Genomic DNA, 21,236 nt, shown 5'->3' with positions numbered 1-21,236 from the left:
AAGACAGAAAAATCCGTCTTTACCTGAGCTATCTTTGCCCTACTCCAGCCCAACCACCGCTTGTGTATATAGAAGTAAACTAATAAATTTAACATCAGCTAAGTATCACAATATTTTAATGATGCAAAAACCCTCATCATAATTTATTTTGAAAGGAGGGTGCCCTGGTGGCTCAGTCAGTTGAGTGTCTGCCTCTTGATTTCAGCTCAGGTGATGGTCCCAATGTCATGGGATAGAGCTCTGCATGGGGCTCCAGGCTGAGTGTGGAGCCTGCCTGAGATTCTCTTTCTCTCTCTCTCTCTCTCTCCCTCTGCCCCTCTCCCCTACTCACTCACTCTCTCTCACTCTCTCTTAAATAAAATAAAATATTTTGAAAGTAATGTCAAGAACATTCAAATTATAAACTACCCTGAGGTCAGAATAAAGGCAACAGAGTTGGTATTTTCCTCTACTACATGCATACTACAATGCCTAAGTGTCTCTTGCACTCAGTAAAATAAATATGTGAATTGACCCCAAAAGTTGCTTCATGTGAGAGTCCCTAATCCTGCTTTTATTTCCAATTGCCTCAGAGAAAAGGAAGAAAAAGATTATGCATGTGAAATATTTGTAGACTGTCAAGTTCTACATAATTACAAATATTCACCACCTTCTAGCATCTCAGGAAATTAAGAATTAATGCACATAATGGAGTTCAAATTATGAAATCTGTCACATCCAGGCCTTTGGCCAAACCCATGCCTAACCTCCTTCTGATGAAAACAATGGTTTACACTCACCTCCGCAACATGTATTAACTTGCCCAGCTTCCAGAGGGATACCAGAACAGGAGTATAAGAGGAATTTCTTACCTCCTGTATATAATGGTCTCATGGGGGAATAGAAAGGAAAACAAACATCTGGTTAAAAAACTCTTGGAGAAAAGGCAAAAGTAATAATCCTAGTAAGACCTGACCGCAGTGTGTCTCTTGGTTGCTACTATTACTACTCTCATAAGCCAAGATCAGTCTAGCCCCTCAAAATTAGACTTCCACTTTTAATGTGCACTTGGATTAAACGGACCAGTGCAGAGCAGGCCTTGACTTCTCATGACAGGTCTGCGAAAAGACTATGCTCGTGAGCTGCGGAGGGTAACCGCTGATGTGCTGAGATGCAGCTCAGCGCGTCGACTTCCCCTTTTGAACAAGAAACTGAAGATGGGCCCCAGTGGTATTCAAAGCCCTAAAAGAGGCGGTTAATATCACATAAGCCACCAGAGACCAGAAGAATAAAAACATTCTTGCCTGCAGGATTTCAGGAACATGGGCGCAAGCAGGGAGTTTTTGTCAGGAGAACACTCCTGGATCCCAGAAGAATCACACTGATGGATCCTCAACTTTTCTTAATGCAAGCCTAGACTCTCCAGAGGGGCAGAAGTCTACTACTAGATTAACAGGCACTCTGTAATTGCACTGTGCCACCAGGAGTAAGCTGGAGAAAAATCCTGTTTTGTTTTCTTTTTTTCTAACGTCATTTATCTCTGATGTTGGAAAAACATAAGCTAGCCTTAATACATTTGACTTTGCCTCTGGATTTTTTTTTCTCCTCGGGAGGGGTACTGTTGACTCCAGTAAAATATAGGCATGTCTCAACAATCCATTTGTTGTTTTTCCACTTGATGGGCTTCTCAATTTTTTCACTCCAAGAGGACTTCCTCTTTGTGGGGGGAGAAATTGTTTCAACTATTACTTGTTTTGTGCTTGGAGAACAAAAACTAATTTTAATATTGGCCTCAGCCAAAATTATGATCATAACCTCCTAACAAATCTCACACCCACCTTTTCTACCCTTCTTTCTTTATCCCTCCAATAAAATACATACTGTGCTCTAAAGACGAATATAAATAATTACTTAATTATCCTACTTGAAATTATCTCTTCTGTCATCAACCCCTCTGTGGGAGAGTTAGATGCTCCCTACAGAAGACCAGCATTCAGATGAACAGTTAGTTCTGGGTTTTCTATTTGTTTGTTTGTTTTAGCACAGGAACCATGTCATACAGAACACAACAAAATAAACTTCACAAATTATCTTCTGAGTGGGAAATTTTGAACTCTTTAGCCATTCTCTTCTGAAACAGGATATCTCGAGCCAGAGCGCTAAGCTAGCTTTCAGAAGTAATGAGAATTCCCTCCCCACTTGAAATAGGATTTTTTTCTGAAAAGCCCAATTTGAGCAAACTACTACTGGCAATAGTATCCCCCCCCCCCCCGATAGTCCTGAATCAATTACTAGATTGAAACCTCTTTGCTAGGGAACTATTTCTGGACTCCCATCTTGAAAGGTCCTTATGGATGATTGTAAATTCATGAAGTGATTTCCTGAGTGAAGTACTTACCAGACAATAAACTCTCCAAACCTAAGTTCACCACAAATCAGGCAAAGGAAGCTCATTGGCTGAACGGTAGGAAATGACTTGGAACTAATAGAAAACAGATGACCATGCATATTTCTCTGTCTCTGGGTCCACAAGAAGAAACACAAATCTAGAAGCAACTGTAATAACTTTACTTAACCAAGTGGTTGCCCTTTTAAGAGTTCTCTTTGAAATTTGGTCCAATGAAACATCTTGTAAATTCAAACTAAGTACCTATTGCTAAATACTTTTAATATGAAACTGACTTCTCATTCAACCTCTGAGTTTGTTTGTTTTTCAATTTAGCAAAAATGGAAAATCTCATCTTTCTTCTGCCTAAAAACCCATTGAATAAAACGGCACAATCACTTTGGAAAACAGTTTGGTAGGGTCTCAAAAAGTTAAGCATAAGTTTACCATACAGCCCAACAATTCCACTCCTTGGTATCTGCCCAAGAGAAATGAACATACAAACTTCACACAGAGGGTGGTATACAAATGCTCATAACATTACTCATAACAGCCAAAAAGTGGAAACCATCTAATGTCTGTCAACTGTTGTATGGATAAACAAAATGGGGCATATCTGTAAATGCCCTACAATCCAGCAACAAAACTACTAACACCTACTACAATATGGATGATCTTGAAAATACTTTGCCAAGAGAAAGAATCCATATTGTATAATTTTTTGTCTGGAAAAGGCAAATCTATAGAGATGGAAAGCAGATTAGGGTTTGCCTGGGGCTAGAGAGTGGGAAGAGAGATTAACTGTAAAGGGGCACAAAGGATTTATCAGGGTAATGGAATGTTTTATAACTTGGCAGAGTTGACTTACAATTTGCAAAACTCCATAAATTTACTAAAAATCACTGAATGATACAAATAAAATGGGTGAATTTTATGATACATAGATTATGTTTTATGATACATGGATACAATAAAGCTGTTTTAAACCTACTACACACACACACTGGTTTCCACATCACCAAGAGCATAAAACCCAGCGTACTTCCCTAACATAGCATGAAGACCCTCTCTGGCCCCTTCTCCCCTTTTCAGTCCAATGAGTTTCATTACCCCCCACACCACACACACCATATGGGAGTAGCTCTTCCCCTTCCCCAGAACATACAGTGCTGTTTCACATTTCTGCATTTTTTCCAAACCTGAAAACCCACAGGTCTCTTCTCTTCTCTACCCAGGGAATTGCTACTCATCTTTCAAGACCCAATGTAAAATAAACTTCCTTGAAGTGGTATCTAAACTGTCTCAATCAGAATGAATTTATTCCTCATTGTGTTCCCATAGAATCTGTGTGTGTGTGTGTGTGTGTCTGTGTACTGTTTCTTATTTGTATTATAATCATTTGTTTATAATGCCACCTCCACTGTTTTTTTGTTTGTTTGTTTGTTTTTATTTTGAGAGAGAGAGAATCCCAAGCACCCTCAACACTGCCAGCATGGAGCCCATTGCGGGGTCAAACTCACGAACCATGAGATCATGACCTGAGCCAAAGTCAGACACTTAACCAACTTAGCCACCCAGGCGCCCCACCACTGTGGGGTTTTGTAGGGCAGAAAAAATATATACTGATGGCTATTTTATGTTGAATATTTACTCTTTGCATTTTTTTTTTTTTTTTTTTACATATTACTTCTAACCCTCACAATTCTGTAGGGGAGATATTACAGTCTCCTTTACCCAGATGAAGAAACCAAGGCTCACAGAGGAGACACAACATGTCTAGGATCACACTGCCAGTAAGCAAGAAAACTGAGATAAAACCCATATCAGCTAGACTCCAAAATCCATGTTCATTTCACTAAGCTGCTTCTGGTTTACAAGCAGAGCATAAAGAATAAAGGAGACAGGGGCACCTGGGTGGCTCAGTCCGTTAAGCGTCCGACTTCGGCTCAGGTCATGATCTCACAGTCTGTGGGTTCGAGCCCCGTGTCGGGCTCTGTGCTGACAGCTCAGAGCCTGGAGCCTGTTTCGGATTCTGTGTCCCCCCCCCTCTCTGCCCCCCCCCCCCCCCCCCCCGCTCATGCTCTGTCTCTGTCGCAAAAATAAATTAAAAAAAAAATTTAAAAAAAAAGAATAAAGGAGACATCCATTTAATATATTGTAATGGTAAAAGTTATAAGACCTAATTTTTAGGATCCACTTTATCACTTATCATATAATGTTGGAAAAGTCATTGGACAACCTGGGCCTTAGTTTCCTTAACAGGAAAATAAGAAGTTAGACTAGATAATCTCCAAAGTTCATTCTGGCTCTAAAAATTCTGATTCTATGTGCTATCTTGCAACCACTGGAAATCAAATAGACCAAACCAGAGTATACTCTTTGATGATAATTTGTAATCTCAACACAGGCCACGTATGGTGATGTTACTATATCACACTACTATGTGCTGATAACAGCAGCATAAGTGCCTGAACTATTCTTGAACAGTTTCATAAGCAGCTGCTAAACAGTAGGAGAGGATTCCCAATTCTCTCTGACTGCATGCTTTAAGAGATAGTACCCAACACTTGAAATTCTACACCGTTTTGATGTCCATCTCTGTCCTAGCACAGGCTGTCAACATCACTCATCTAATAAGTGCTACCTGCACAGTGCCAGTCATTGCTCTGGCTGATTTGCAAGTATTCATAAGCACTGTGTCCTAACCTGCCTCTGTGCTACAACTCATTTAATACATTGCCAGATAAACTTTCCTGAAACACAGAAACTCTGACTGTGTCATACTTCTGCTGATAAACATCCCCACCCAGCCCAGCATTTCATTTCTTATACAATAAAGTCAGAATCCTTAATCTAACTTATATGTTCTTGTGTGGCCTCATCCCAGTCTGTTTTTCAAACCCTTTTCCTCTACTACTTTTCATAGTCCTTGCATCTCAGATAAAATAAATTACCTAAGGGTCACTGGATTCAAGGGAGATTTTTTTTTTTAATTTTTTTACATTTATTTATTTTTGAGAATCAGAGTGAAACAAAGCGGGAGCGGGAGAGGGGCAGAGAGAGAAGAAGACACAGATTCTGAAGCAGGCTCCAGGTTCTGAGCAAGCGGTCAGCACAGAGCCTGATGTGGGGCTCGAACCCACAAACTGTGAGATCATGACCTGAGCCGAAGTCAGAGGCTCAACCGACTGAGCCGCCCAGGCGCCCCAAGGGAGATTTTTAATAGAAGTATAATTTCTCTCTGAACATAGCTTTACATATCATAAATCATTGTAAAATTTAGAACATGTTTTTCTGTTAGCATACACACTGGACTCTGTTCATACAATAGATTTATGTGGCTCCTTGTGCTGGTCTCTTTCTAGAATGTCCTTTCTCATCATCCACATACTTCAAATTCTTCAAATGAGCTGACATGTCAAGTGTCCAATGTGGTAACTGATATATAAATATTCAAAAGCTATCATTAGCTATTAAAAGCTGCTTTTTGTCCCTCTCACTAGTAATTTCTCTCCCTCTGAATTCGTACAATTTCTCTTACGTAGCTTACTACTTTCTACTTTGTTTTATAATTATTTAATGTGAATGAGATTCCCAATGATCAAAAGCTCCTGTTAGAACTGGTATTCAGTCTTAGGCCCATATATGTAACCAGCACCAAGCACAAATTGTAAGTGCTCAATAAATCTTTCCTTAATGAATGAGAACAAAATTAGTGGGAGAGCCAGAGGGGCTGCTGGTGGAAACTGACATCTAAAGTGGGGTGGGACGTGGAGGAGCTGTTGTGTGCCAAGTACCATGTTGAGCACAACTCTCTCCGTTATTTCATGTAATCCTTTAAAAAATACTACCAAGTAGGTGCCAATATCTCCACCTTACTGATGAGGAGACAGGGTTAGGAAGCTAAGACATTAGCCTAAGGTCACAACCAAGTCTGTTCGGGTCCTTCCAGTACTGTACTTGTCGCCCGTCCTCCTTTTAATTCATCATCCCCTCAAAGTCGAGGACTTTCTAGGACAACACGCAACCCCTGGCTCCTTCCTTCAGGCCAGCCGCGACGCACCGAACCTCGCAATTTCTAGCCGAAATACCCCGAATCCGAGAGGGAGTACTCGGGTCCCGCCCCCGGCGTCTTTGGGTACGTCATTACGCAGGGCCGAGACGGCGCGGCTACGTCCTTTAAATAAGGCCTTCCGAGGGCGCGCGCGACAGTGTAAGGAGTGGGGTGGAGCGTGTGTGGAGTGGGGGCCGCGGCCCGGGTCAGAGCCGCCGCGGACTAAGAGGTGGGCGGAAAGGCTGCTTTGCAGCAGAGGCGCGGAAGGAAGGGCGCTGCCCTGCAGGCGGGCGCTCGTGAGGGCGGGAGGAGGGAACATGGCGGCCCCCTCGGCCGGACTAGGACCCTCAGCTCCGGGTTTTGGCGCGGCCCCCTCCCACGGCTTTGCTCACCCCTTTAACTTGCCTTTCTGGAACCTTGTTTCTCCTTCCGCCCCCTTCCCGCAGCCATTCCTTTTACCTTCATCGACCCTCCCTCCCCAACCCCACAACGGGTCATAATGTGAGAGGTGGGATTATGTAGGAGCAGGTCAGGCCCGTCAGGTACCGAGAGACCGACTCTTAAATGTGACTGCTGGTTTCTCACATACCACTTTATCGGTCCGTTCCGGATGAAGGAGAAGCAGTGAACATAGAGTGGTCAACCCAGATTTGCAGTCCTAGTGATTCCTCTGTATGATCCTGTGAAATGTCACTTAAGTCACCTGGACCTCAGCCTCCTCAAAAGTGAGATTCTTTTTGAAAGATTCTTGATAACCAGGGAGTTTTTGTCCAGCATTGCTTGCCAGAATCTGCCCTATGCCGTGTATGTTTGGGAAAACGGAAGCAAGGTGTATTTGGGCATTAAGGGAGTGCAGGGGATCTGAGTAGTTAGGACTTACAGCGCCATGCTCTAAGTGATTTAGTATGTAACCAATGAGAACACCATTCTGTTTTGACCCTTTTATTTCCTCAGTGAGTGTCCTGAGAGTTACATTTCTGGAGTAAGTTAAATGGAGAAGGACTCCTACATCAGCATTGCTGTTCTGCTCCAAAGAACCTTGGGAATATTCATCTGTCTGCTGTATTCTCTTTTAGGTGTCCCTGTCAGTTGAGGGTAGGTGTTAAAGGTTCTTCTTACACCTAGGTGAACAGCCCCTGGCCGGTCACCTGCTTTTGATCCTGACCTTTGGTTTTTCCTCGGTTGAGCGTAGATTCTGGAGAAATCCTGCCTCCGTTGGAGCCTGCACTGCCAGGCAGCAGAATTGTGGGCTAGAGTGAAGCAGAAATCTAGAAATATGAGCTCCATGATGGCCATGGGTGAACCCAGGCTGAACTGGTGAGTTACATCTGTTTGTATTCTAAAGAGGTGTGAAGTGGGACTGGTGGCTGGTTTAGCAAAGGAGAGTTTCTGGCCTGGAGAGATTTGGAGGAAACACAAAGATGATACAAGTTTAATGGTTCAGAATGTACCTGGATCTTGTCTTCACGTACTGAGCACTTTTGAGTTATAGCTGATTGCACTTCCTCTCCTAAAAATGACAATAGTTCATCACTCAGATTGCTACTAGGTATTGCTTCATCATGTATTTATTGTTGGTCTCTCAGCGAAGGAGACAGGCTAGAATTTTCTTGTGTCCAAGAACCTTGCCTGTATCTGTACAAGTAATAGAAAAACCTCTTTAAGAGTAGACAAGCTTCATGTTATTAGTCTATATCAAGTGGTTACATAAATGCATAGACTGTTTTAGAAATATATGAGAACTTCACAAATAGCAGACTTAGTAAGCGTGGTTTTGTAGGGATGTAATACATAGCTGCGTTACATCAGTTTAACACACATTTACTGAGCATCCACTCTTTGCTAGCCAAAGAGAATACTAAAGTTACAAGAGATGACAAAGCTGATGAAAATAGTACCTGATTCAGAAGGTTCAATCAGTATGTGCTCAGTAAGTGTTTTTGTTGTTGTTGTTGTTGTTGTTGCAAACAGTACTCCCTTTCCTTCAGGGAGCTCACTGTCCCTGAGTCTCTGACTTTGTTTTTGTATGATATACAAAATCCTTATAATTTAATGAGATTTCACAGATAGAGTACCATAACGAGTCATAAGAAACTACATTGGCACATAGCAAGTAAGACATTCTAATTTTTATCATTTGTACTTTAATCACAGTGTTTTTTTGTTTTTTTTTTTTTTGATAAACACTTTTAAAAACAGAAATTAGTGTGGAGCAAATATGCTAAGATTTCCTGTTTGGGGAATGGGCAGCCAGAAGTTACCATTTGATAGACTGTTCTACTGTAAGTTGTAGAAGGCATGTACATTTATGCTCCTTGCCATAAAGAATGTATTCAGATGCAGCACAGATGCTCTTAAAACGCCATTGACATTGTGAAACCAAATGTGAACCTTTGCACAGTATTGTAGCCCTTTTTCCACAGAGTCCTAATAATCTTTGTCCTTTATAGATTATGGTTCTCATTGTTTTTAACTTTCTAATTCCTTCAGCCAGCATTTATTAGATGACTCCTATATGGAAAGCATTAACTATAATAGCTTAGTCTCTAATTATGATGTTATGGAAAATCATATAAGACCTTGAAGTGGTTTTAGCAGAGGCACCCCATTTATCACATTGGCCAAGTTAATGAAAATAGGTAAGATATCCAGTCTTTGTAGTGTCTTTTGGCCTGGCACAATAATGCATGGTACAAAACTAAGAGCCTGGGGTGAGCCCTGCCCCTGACAGGCTCTTATTATACTTCAGTCTCTTCTTTGACTCTTAAGTATCTCTGACATTTAATTGGGTATTAAGGAGCAAGGCTGATTATTTGAACTGGAGAATTTCAGAATGAGCCTAGGCTAAAAGCTACCCAAGTAAAACATCTAAACTCAAACATCTGGTACATGAAACTGAAATTATTAAGAAATGATTGTCTTGGAAAAGGGTATAGGGGGCATAGTAGTTGTAAACTACGGTTGTACCAGTGTGCTGCTTAGTCTAGCATGAGATTCTGAATTGTCAAATGTAAGTTAATTACTTTGTTTCACAGGGATGTTTCCCCAAAAAATGGCCTTAAGACATTTTTCTCTCAAGAAAATTATAAAGTTCATTCCATGGCTCCAAGTTTAAAAGAACTATGTGTTTTATCTAACAGGTAATGTATTTATTTATTTGGCTATTTGTTTTCATATTTGATTGTTATTTTTCTGGCAGTTGAAGTGTTATAAATGTGTCCACTGTTAAACATTCAAATTATAGAAATGTAAAAATTAGAAAATGGAAGAACCCAGTACCCAAGGATGGCTAGTCTTTGGTTTGTGTGTGTGTGTGTGTGTGTGTGTGTGTGTGTATAAATTTTTTCAGATCTTTCTCCACATAGATATAAAAACAAAAATGGGATGATATTATAAATAATGTAAAATACTAAGAAACTGTTTTACAGTTTGCTTTTTTCATTTAAAATAATATTTTGTGTAGTTTTCCATGCCTCTACACATAGCTTAATCTTAATTGTTGCTTAATACTTCATTGTATAGATTTACTTTCAATTCATTTAGGTAGTCTGAATTTGCAAAATATGTTCCTCTTTTTTAGTAATTATAAACAGTACGTTGATGAAATTCTTGTAATAGTTTTCATAAGATAAATTCATAGAAATTGAATTGTTCAGTCAGATGGTGTATGCATTTTATATTTTGATAGATACTGCCAAATTCCTCTCTGCTATGAACATGCCTGTTGAGTGGTAATTTTCCCTTCTCACTGCCTGCCTGCCTGAAACATCTCCTTTCCTTTGTGATTGGCTGTTATTGTGGATGAATCTTGAAACCAAGTAATTGAATTTACTAGAATGGACTGTAAATACGCCAAGTGAGGAATTGGGGAGCTTCTCTAGAGTTCAACATTTACGTTCATCTTTTCTTCACTCGTTTTGCAGTGGAGGAAGCATATTTCCAGCCTGTATATGGAATGGGCCCCATCTGTTCTGCCTTCTCAGTACCCTTTCTGTCAATTAGCATCTGCTCTTACTCCTGTATTTTCATCTTTCAGTGTTTAAAGGTGCTCAAGTTTTTCCTGCTCAATCCCTGGATTCCATGTTACTTTCTTACTTCTGCTCTCATTTGTGCTTAGACTTCTTTAAAAACTCGTATGTGTTTGCTGGGAGGAAAAGGGGGACAAACAGTTGTAAAGCGTACAGAAATCGTTTGACAAAATGGCAATAATAATAAGTCCATCCCTTCAATAATTACTTTTTAAATGGATTAAACTTTCCAGTCAAAAGACAGATTAGGAGAATGGATGAATAAAACAGAAGAAAACACGTCACTGCACATCCCACTGCCTTTGCTTTCACTGAACATCTCACTGTAATCTGGCTTCCACCCTCAGTAGTCTACTAAAAACTGCTCCTCTCAGGATCATCAATGAGCTCTTGACTATGAAGACATCTCACTCTCCTGGCTTTCTGGTGATAGTGATATTTCTGTCTCTTTTGCCTCAGCCTCATTATATTGGCTCATTAGACTCACTCTGGTACTTTTAAGAAATAATGATTTTGTACTCTCAACCCAGCTTTTGGAATCCAAACCTTTAAGGATGACTCTGGAATCAATTAATTGACCCCACTGATATTTATTTAGGTTATTTCCATCCCTTTCCAATTATAAACAATGAGCATCCTTTTTATACATGTGCTGATATAAGTAGGATAAATTCCTATAAGAGGAGGGTATGTATGTTTTTTTATTTTGATAGATGCTGCCAGATTGCCATTAAAAACATTTTAAAAATGCTTTTTTGATTATCAGATGAATAAATAAGTTCACATAAAAGCAAGCAGATGTTGTATTAAAGAGGCAATTTTAAAAGCAACATTCTTGCCAAGTGCATAATTATAATGTCTTTGCTAATATCAGCTATAGAAGGTTGAGTAAATCCTGTATAAATGTATCTATGGATTTTTTTCAAGCTGATTTTGTTACTCAACTTGTACCATTTCTTGAGGATACCTTAATCTCTTTTTTTAATTTCTTAAAACTTACTATCAAATAAAGAATTGCCTTTGTTTATTTGAATCAAAGAATGCCTACCAATTGTAATATCCTGGAAGAGGAGGGTAAAGATGTATATCTTTACCTTTTCTTAAAGGTAAAATGAACATATATCTTTAAAAAAAAAAAAAAAAAACCACTGCTCACCGTTTTATGTACATTTATCTCAGCCTTCGTCTTTTCAGACTAAAAATTTTTAATATTCATCTTCTTTATCCTGCTTCTTAATTATTTTAATGGTTCTTTTTTTTTTTTTTTAATTTATTTATTTATTTTGAGAGAGAGCACTAGTGAGCATGAGCAGGGGAGAGGCAGAGAGAGAAGAAGAGAGAGAATCCCAAGCACAGAGCCCTGCGCAGGGCTGTAGATCATGACCTGAGCCAAAATCAAGAATTGGGCACTTTACCAACTGAGCCACCCAGACACACCGTATTTTAATGGTTCTTTTCAAGTTTGGTTCTAGTCAGCATACCCTAGATGTGGGTTATAGTCTGAATTACGTAAGGGAAAGGATATCTTGCTGGCAATTGGGTACAGCTCTTAAAATATTTTCTTCTTAGGATATGCTTGTTTTTCTTTAGATTTCTGTATAGCACAAAACAATTTATTAGTGTAACTTACCTTTTGGCACAGAAAAAATAAAGACACAAGACATTGATTTCATGTTTCTAGTCTTTTTTGCTCATGTTAAATTTTACTAAGTTTTGTCACAGTAAGGAATGGGTTTTCAGACTGTGGTAATTTACAGCTGTTTTCTTGATGGAAATATTAGAAAAAAATGTAAAATTTTTATTATCCATAATTTTGTGTGTTTTGCCTTCTCCCATCATTTTCAGGAAAATATTGGTAACTCTCATTACTCTGCTTTCAGTAATATGAGATTTTTATTCAGCCCTTCTCCCTCTACTGAAAAGTAAACATTTACCTTTTTTTAAATCAAAGTTTCTGATTGTAGATATTTATAACTGAGCTTTAAACCAGCAAGGGGGAAAGTAGCTTCCAATTTAAAAAATTATGAAATTTTAACATGTTGAATATAGAAAAGTAAATCAATCCAGAAGGTACAGGTAGACTTTAGATGGAGGCTAGAAGCACCATTTCCAAATGCTACTTTAAGAAGCCACCTAAACCAGTAGACTTAAAGCATAGGAAACTAAGTTTGAATTCTGCCTTTTCTTCATAGAAACTTTAAGAAAGGAGAGTGGGTAGTTGACAAAATGAAGGAGAAAAACTTCAAACCATCAACTGAAATAAAATATAATGCTGTAAATGTGCATAGAGAAACCCTGTCAGATGCTTTTGGCCTGCGCCCTGATGAAGATTTTGACAGCACTGCACACGGAAATGATCTTGATGTGCTGCCATTTCATTCTTTGCTGAATGTAGCCAATTTAAACTGCTAGAATTTCTTGACATTCCTACTCTGGCATATCTGAGTCAGCATCTTGTTGCTGCAGCAGCTTAATTAAATTTGCCAGTTTGTGCCACAAGGACAGACATGTTCTCATATTCAGAGAGACAGCTGTGAAGCAGTATTGTTAAGAGTTGCGGACACAATACCGTTAGGTTTGAATAGCTCTCAAGACATTTTCTAGTGAGAAATCAATTTGCTGTAATACATTTCTCCCAAGATCAGCAGTTAATATTCATTTTGTTAACCTAAAATATGCTTATTTTTATACAGTTATTGGAGAAACTTTAGTAGCTAAGTATGTCTTCTTTCACCTGTATTATTTTCAGAGCCAGTCTAAGCATCTGTATTTTAATTTCCAAAATTCTTTTCCCATCCACTAACCAGCTCTTTTGATTAGTTTTCCATCTTTAGCTCTAGAGGAGTACTCTTGACTATTTTGCTTTATTTTGTTTTTTTCTGAGAATCTTTGCATTTTTACTGTATTTGCTTTAGTATTATAAAGCTGATTTAAAACAAATTAGCAGTGGTTTTAGATGGGGCTCACCTTTTATCCAGATACAGATCTAGATTGATAATTCTCAGCTTTATCAGGCCAACACCGTCCCACTTTTCATAACAAATATTTATAAAGATGAGATACCTCCTTTACTAGCCTGAAATGGAATTAGCCTCCGACATTATATTTAAAAGTAACGTCCCAGATATATAAAAGTGAAATCAAAGAAAAGAATACATATTATATATTTTAATATGTAAATGCATAGATACTACTGCACTAGAAAATATAATGCAATAGTCAGATGCACCAGCTAAAATGAACAAGGTTAGATTGAAAAGAGGTTAATATAAACTGTGCCATAGAAGAATCATAAAAATAAAAGAGAATAAAATGTATTGGTAGGATAAGTAATAACAGACCAGGTTTGTTTGTATATGATCAGAGAAAGCCTAAAGGGACCTTTGAAAGTTGTGTAGTACACTCTCGTATGTTACATTACAGGCATCTAGTGTTCCTTAATCTCTCTCTACATGCTTTCTTTTGTGACAACCCGGATGTAGCCACAGACTTCTAAAATTTCCCGAAGAAATTAATACTGTCATGATTGCAAGCCACAGCTCTGAATATTTCTTGTGTCTCCCCTTTCTCCCTCTTAATCCCTTATCCCATTATCCTTAGGATTCTTCTCTATCACCTATTCAGTATGTACCCAGTTTGGAAATCTCAGATCTCCATAGTTACATTGTATTAATGTACATATCCATTTGATTGCAAAGTTTTAGAGAATAGAGACTGTATTGTGCCCCAGTGTCCAGCGTTAGCCTGGCACATGATAGTCACTCAGTAAATATTAATGAATGGGGAGATGAAGAATGAATCAATAGACAGCCATCCTTCTCATTAGTTTCCCTTCCTCTTGTGTTATTGTTGTTATTTAATTTGGAACCAGATCATGGTGAACAGTTAACTGCTATGGAAAATAGAATTATAGAAGCTAAGGAAGTGTAGTTGTATGTGTGTGTATTTGTGTACTTTAAAACTCTCTTATTAAAAGTGTAGATTGCTAGGGCACTTGGGTGGCTCATTGATTTAAGCGTCCAACTCTTGATCACAGCTTACTTAGGTCATGATCACATCGTTTGTGGCATTGAGCCTAGCATTAGGCTCCATGCTCACGGCGCCAAGCCTGCCTGGGATTCTCTCTCTCCTCCCTACCTCCCTCAAAGTAAATAAATAAATATATTTTTTTAAATGTACGTTACTACATTTGAATACTAGGAATAGAGACAGATTATGAATAAGATAAGAACTTCATGTTCATATACCTCACTGGGGCAGAAAGGTGGTTTTTTAGAAATTGCAGGTATCGTTTCATAGATATGATAACAGGTTCTGTAGTTACCACTTTCTCGTTTAGTGCATTTCATCATAGGTAATACCAGATTTTCTCTTTTGCATTCATTCAAGGCATAAAGACATTTCCGTGGATTTAGCCATGTACTAGTGATAGAGAATTGTACAGCTTTTCTAAAACCACTGTTGCTTCCATAAAATATGGCACACAGTGTTGGAATTTTCTTTTTAAATCTTGAGATAATTAAAGCAAAGGAAACTAGAAAATTTAGAATATCAATCAATTTGTGAACTTGTGACTTCATCGTATCCTGCTTTTAGTGGCTTTTGTTTATATTAATGGATGTCACTTACTGAAGAATTTAAGCTTTTAAAAACAACTCACATCGTTGGGGTGCCTGGGTGGCTCAGTGGGTTGAACATCCAGCTCCTGGTTTCAGTTCAGGTCATGATCTCACAGTCTTGCAGTCAAGCCCTGAGTCGGGCTCCGTGCTGAACAGGGAGCCTGCTTAAAATTCTGTCTCTCTCCCTCTCCCCCTGTCCCTTGCTCACACTCTCTCTCAAAAACTAAAATTAAAAAAAATAATAAAAAAAATAAAAACAACTTCTATTGTAATAAAACGTAAACATGGAATATCTGCATATATAATTGATTGGAAAGAGCAATTACCCCTCTTGAGTAAAGGGAAAATAGTTCCAAATCGAATAACTTATCTAAGGAGTTTGCCTCTCCCTCTCCATCAGATAATTGAAGGTAAACTTGTAATGTGATCGTATCCTGCAGAATACTTAATTTACACCAAATGGCTAAACATCAAAATGCAGGTGGCAGAGTTAGATAATAATCTGGAATTTACTATGTTAATCACGCTATATTCTCCCTGGTGATTGAGAATCATGAAGTTCCATGATAGTAATCTTCATGTGAAAAGCACATATTTGTAAATTGTATTTTTTTTTCCAGACGTATAGGAGAAAATTTGAATGCCTCAGCAAGTTCTGTAGAAAATGAGCCGGCAGTTAGTTCAGCAACTCAAGCAAAGGAAAAAGTTAAAACCACAGTTGGAATGGTTCTTCTTCCAAAACCAAGAGTTCCTTATCCTCGTTTCTCTCGTTTCTCACAGAGAGAGCAGAGGAGTTATGTGGACTTGTTGGTTAAATACGCAAAAATTCCTGCAAATTCCAAAGCTGTTGGAATAAATAAAAATGACTACTTGCAGTATTTGGTATGTATGCTATTCTTCAGCTTCAGTAAAAAATATTTTAACTTTGCTTTTATGTTTTTAGGTACAATCCTATTAACAAAAATGGAAATTTAAAGAGTTTAATTGACAGAGCATTGGTGCTTTCATTCTTTTGTTGGTTCTTTTATAATAGGCATTTTCCTTTGGTTCTGAGCATATTTCACTCCAGTTCATCCTAAGTACTAGCGATACAATTTTATAATGCTCACAAACAATTTTAAGTTTTTAATTTCTTTAGTTTTAAGTTTTCAATTATATAAATGATGCTGTATTGAACATCTTTGTTGCAAACTCTTTGTTCACATTTATACTTATTTCCTTAAGATAAATTCTTAAAAATATAATTGCCTGATCAAAACTATACATGTTTTTAAGGCTTCAATCTGTATTTATACCTGAGTAAATTGTTCTACAAAAAGTTTAAACCAATTTGTACCACTATTGTATGAAAATTTTCTTTAAAAAAATATGTATCTTCACTAACGCTGCACATTACCTTTTTGCCTCTAATTTGATATGGAAAATATGGTGATCCCTTGTTTCATATTAATTTACAGTGTTTGGTAATGAAAGTAAGTCTTTCCTATGTGCTTATAAGCCATTTCTATTTTTTTTTTTTTTATAACTTGCCCATTCATGTTGTTTGCACATTTTTCCATTTGGATGTTTGTCTTTTTTTATGTTAATTTAGAACATTTTATGAAAAAGCTTAATGATTCCTAAATAGGTAGTACAATAGTCATTTGCTTTTTTATTTTTATGAATTTTTTTAAATTGAAGTGTAGTTGACATGCAATATTGTATTAGTTACAAGTGTTCAACATAGTGTTTTAACATTTATATATAATGTAGTGTTTTTAATAACAAGTTTGCCATTATTATATAATAATTCTTACTATTTTTCTGATTTCTGCTTTGGATGTGATACTTTAATTAGTCTTTAAATCCAGATTATTAGAGCAGTGATTGAGAGGTGATTGTTTTTAATTAAGCTTCTTATTCCAAGACGTGTCTACTTTTTTAAAAATCAGGATATGAAAAAACATGTGAATGAAGAAGTTACTGAATTCCTAAAGTTTTTGCAGAATTCTGCAAAGAAATGTGCACAGGATTATAATATGCTTTCTGATGATGCTCGTCTCTTCACAGAGGTAAAAAAAAAAAAAAAAAAAAAAAATCACATTTATTTAAACTGCCGAGAAATAAGCAATAACAGCATTTTAAAATGTGTGATGATCATGCCAAAATCATATGGAAATATCACCAATTTAGAGAACAAATTGTGTGTAATAGCTCTTTTATTCATCACATATTTTAATAATGGAAATACTAGCATCTCAAAATCATATACTGTAGTATATTCATACTTTTTTTTATTAATAATATGTATTATTGTACTGGAGTTTATCTAAAAACATCAACACTGGTCTGAATTTTTTTAAAGTCTTTAAAATTAGTCATTATACACAACATTGTAATACCCTTAACACTATTGAACTCTTAAATGTAAAAAATGGTTTAAAATGGTAAGTTTTCTGTGTATTTTACCATAATTAAAAAAAAAAAAACTGGTCACTGTAAATTGGGGGACAGCAGAGGATTTTAGTATTACCATTTTTTGAACACTTTTTAAGGTGAAATTTTGCTATTAATATCAACTAAAAGAATGATTCTTCTAAATAAAAGGAAGCATTACGTGTTTATTTTCTCCGAACCTATATGTGATATACTCAAACCAAGTATCATATTTTTCCATATAGAAAAGGAATTGTAGCTTTTCCTATTTTAATAGTGCCTTTGAAAGGACCAGAATGACGGTTTTAAAACCTAAGTCACATCCCCTCATGTCACTGGTTTAAAATCGTTTCTCACTTCACTCAGAAAGAGGTCTTTACAGAGTTCTGCGATGCCCTTTGTGGTCACACCCTCTCAATCCCCCCCCCCACCAGCCTGCTTCATCTCCTACATACCTCCCTCCCAGTTGTTCTATTCCAACCTACTGGCCTTTGTGTTACTTGAATACTCCAAGCATGGTCCTGCCTTAAGGCTTTTGGCTCTTCCCATCTTTCTGGCAGCTTTTTCCCAGAGAAGTGCATGGAATAGTGTCTTGATTTACAGTCTCTCTCTGTTCAGATGCCAAGTATCAGTGGGGATATCCCTAATTACCCTAAAAACATAACATCGCTTTCAGGGTTCCCTTTACCATGTTGATTCTTTTTTATTGTCTTTCTCCACAACTTGTATGTAAGTACTTTTTTGTGCACTGCTGTGTTCCCAATTAATAGAATAATGCCTGACACACAGTTCTCAAGTGCTGAATTTAACTACATGAATATAAAAATGGTTTGTTGACACAGTACATTATTTGATAGCTAACAATCGGCGTTAAGTCTTATTTTTTAGTCAGATTGACTTGGCAACATATTTTGTCTAGTTTACATTTTATATCTCCACCCTAAAGGCTCACTGATATTTTCCTGATTTTTTACAGTTTAAAAATTTTAATTTTATATTATGAAATGCAGTATACTTAAGGAAAAGTATATAGACCAAATATAAACAGCTTAACAAATAATTATATAGTGAACACCTATGTAACTCTCTTCCAAGTTAGGAAATAAAACATTTCCAGTAACCCACAAGCTCCCTATGTATCCCTCCTGATAACATTCTTCCTCCTTGAGAAGTTATCAGTGATACAAGTTTGGTATCGATAATTTCCATACCCTTTATTTTGGTACTTCTTTAAGCTCACTTTTGCCTTTTTTTTTTGAGTTTTAAGTGAACAGAATTCTTCCTTCCTTCACTCATTAGGTTTGTGAGATGCATGTATGTGTGTAGTTACAGTTCATTAATTTTCATTTCTGTGCATTGTTAATTGTATGAATAAACTACAATGTATTCTATTGATCACAATTTGAGTCATTTCCTATTTGGAGCTATTCTAAATAGTGCTTCTGTGACAATTCTCATACATGTCTCTTGGTGCACATGTGCACATTTCTACTGGGTGTATACCCAGGAATGAAATTGTTGGGTCATAAGTATGCATATTTCAACTTTAGTAAATAATATTAACCTGTTTTCCAAAGGATTATACCAATTTACAGTCTACCCAGCAGTTTTGACAGTTTTGTTGCTCTATATCCTCAAATTGACACTTAAGGTCATTTCACTTTTAAACAATCTAGAGGATATATATATATATATATATATATATATAAAATAAGACTTTATCTTTTCATATACTAATTGGTCATTTTGTATGAATCAGCTGTTCAAGTTTGTGCTATTTATTCTAGTAGATTTTCTTTTTGTTATTGATATGTGGGAGTTCTTTGTATATTCAAAATACAAAACTTTTAATGGGTTGTATATGTTGGACCCTTTTTCTTCTATTTGATAAAAAGCACTCTTTTAATCTACAAGTTCCTCCTCAATTCCTTTCTTTTCCTTAAACTTTCTCTTTTCAAGAACTTGGGTCATTTGACCTCTAAAGTTTTCCCACAGTCTAGATTTTGATTGCTTATTAGCAATGATGTTCATTCAACATGTTCTCTTTTCTCTGTATTTCTTACAAATTATCATTGGGATCTGGAAGCTTGAACAGAATTAGTCTTGGCCAAAGGGATTTAACACATAGATTTTTTATTCTTTAATCAGGTGGGACATAATGTCTGGTTGTTTCTTTTTTGTGGTGTTTGCAGCTCTTCATGCTCAGTGCCTAGATCTGTTCATTCACTGGGGTTTGCAAGATTGTAGGATTCTAGTTGCATCATTTATTCGTATTTATTAGTTGGAATAATTTTATTAAGATATGTTTTCCCTTATGTATTTGGTTCCCCAATTCATGTAGCGGAAAAAATGCTAGATTCTTTTACCCTTATGTGCGAGTTTCAAAAAAATTGATTCCTTCTTATTCTCCAAAGTTGATCGGTGTTTTCTTTTTTAAAAATATTATTATTAAATCATAGAATTAAACATGTTTGATGGGTTTTAGTCCACTGCAGTTACTCTTTTTGAAGCTCATACAAGACCAACTTCAGCCAGTGACAGCTCTTTATACTGGCTTTTGAGTCTTTTTTAAGTCTTTTTTAACATTTATTAATTTTTGAGAGACAGAGACAGAGTATGAGTGGGGGAGGGACAGGGAGAGGGAGACACAGAATCCGAAGCAGGTTTGAGGCTCTGAGCTGTCAGCACAGAGCCCAATGTGCAGCTAGAACTCACGGACCAAGAGATCATGACCTGAGCTGAAGTAGGAGGCTTAATTGACTGAGCCACCCAGGTGCCCCGTGGCTTTTGAATTTTTTTGAGTCATTCTGGTAAAATCTATGAGGCTTGTACTGTACAAAATTTTTTTTATACGATCTCCCTATTTTCCCTTACTTTTTAAAAAAAAAGATTGTACTGTTTCTATGTTGTTAGAGCATATAGTCATTACATACTAAATAAGCTCTTTTTTTAAAATCAATGTTATTGAGGCATAATTTACATATAATAAGGATCCATTTTAAGTGCATGTCACTGAGTTTTCACAAATGTATACACCTGTATGATCATGACCACAATCATAGTACGGTATATTTCCATCACACTAAAAAGATCTCTTTGCCTCTTTTTCTATCCATGGCCCTGGAAACCACCAGTATGCTTTCTGTCACCATGGATTAGATTTGGGTTTTTTTGAGTTTCATAAAAACTGAATTGCACACAGTGTATTCTTGTGTCTGACTTCTTTCATTCAGCATTTTTTGAGACTCATCCACAATGACACAAATATGTATAATGTGTTCATTTTTATTCCTTTTTGTTTTATTGTATGATTATGCCAAAATTGGTTTATCAGTTCATCTGTTGATGAGCATCTGTATTATTTCCAGTTTGGGGCAATTATAAATAAAGCTACTGTGAACATTCTTATACAAGGTTTTTTAGGAACATTTTTTTCATTTTGGGAGGGTTAAAGAACTAGGGGTAGATTTTCCAGATCGTATGGCATGTATAGTTAAATTTTATTAGAAACTGCCAACCTTTTTCATAATGGATGTACCATTTTACACTCACAACAGTGTGCAAGAGTTCCCTTGGGGCGCCTGGATGGCTCAGTCGGTTGAGTATCCCAACTCTTGCTTTTGGCTCAGTTTATGATTCCAGAGTCGTGGGATTGAGCCCTAAGTAGTGCTCTGCTCTGAGCATGGAGCCTGCTTAAGATTCTCTCTCTCTCTCTCTCTCTCTCTCTCTCTCTCTCTCTCTCTCTCTCCCCCCCT

At 37.1% G+C, this 21,236-nt stretch overlaps 1 protein-coding gene and 1 long non-coding RNA gene across 4 annotated transcripts in view; one reads left to right on the top strand and one right to left on the bottom strand.

The window, feature by feature from the left end:
• Nucleotides 1-785: 785 nt before the first annotated feature.
• LOC125908870 (uncharacterized) lies at nt 786-6,435 on the bottom strand. The gene is made up of 3 exons (XR_007453460.1): nt 6,240-6,435; nt 2,378-2,461; nt 786-868 (listed from the first exon to the last, which is right to left on the bottom strand). It is a non-coding gene; the product is annotated as an uncharacterized LOC125908870 (long non-coding RNA).
• A 114-nt stretch (nt 6,436-6,549) lies between these two features.
• The window catches only part of ICE2 (interactor of little elongation complex ELL subunit 2), a 64,130-nt gene continuing 49,443 nt past the window's right edge, over nt 6,550-21,236 (top strand). The window contains exons 1-5 of one of the 3 annotated variants that reach the window (XM_049611697.1): nt 6,550-7,514; nt 7,612-7,736; nt 9,455-9,559; nt 15,687-15,948; nt 16,998-17,117. In XM_049611697.1, the coding sequence (XP_049467654.1) occupies nt 7,696-7,736; nt 9,455-9,559; nt 15,687-15,948; nt 16,998-17,117 (528 nt within the window). In that variant the 5' untranslated portion in view covers nt 6,550-7,514; nt 7,612-7,695. Of the gene's footprint in view, nt 7,515-7,605; nt 7,737-9,454; nt 9,560-15,686; nt 15,949-16,997; nt 17,118-21,236 lie in introns of those variants that run through there. The other 2 variants (XM_049611698.1, XM_049611699.1) reach the window with 2 other exon arrangements.

Source organism: Panthera uncia (genome assembly GCF_023721935.1).
Source record: "Panthera uncia isolate 11264 chromosome B3 unlocalized genomic scaffold, Puncia_PCG_1.0 HiC_scaffold_1, whole genome shotgun sequence".
In the NCBI taxonomy this organism is placed as follows: Eukaryota; Metazoa; Chordata; class Mammalia; order Carnivora; family Felidae; genus Panthera; species Panthera uncia.
This window is presented reverse-complemented; position numbering and strand designations above follow the sequence as displayed.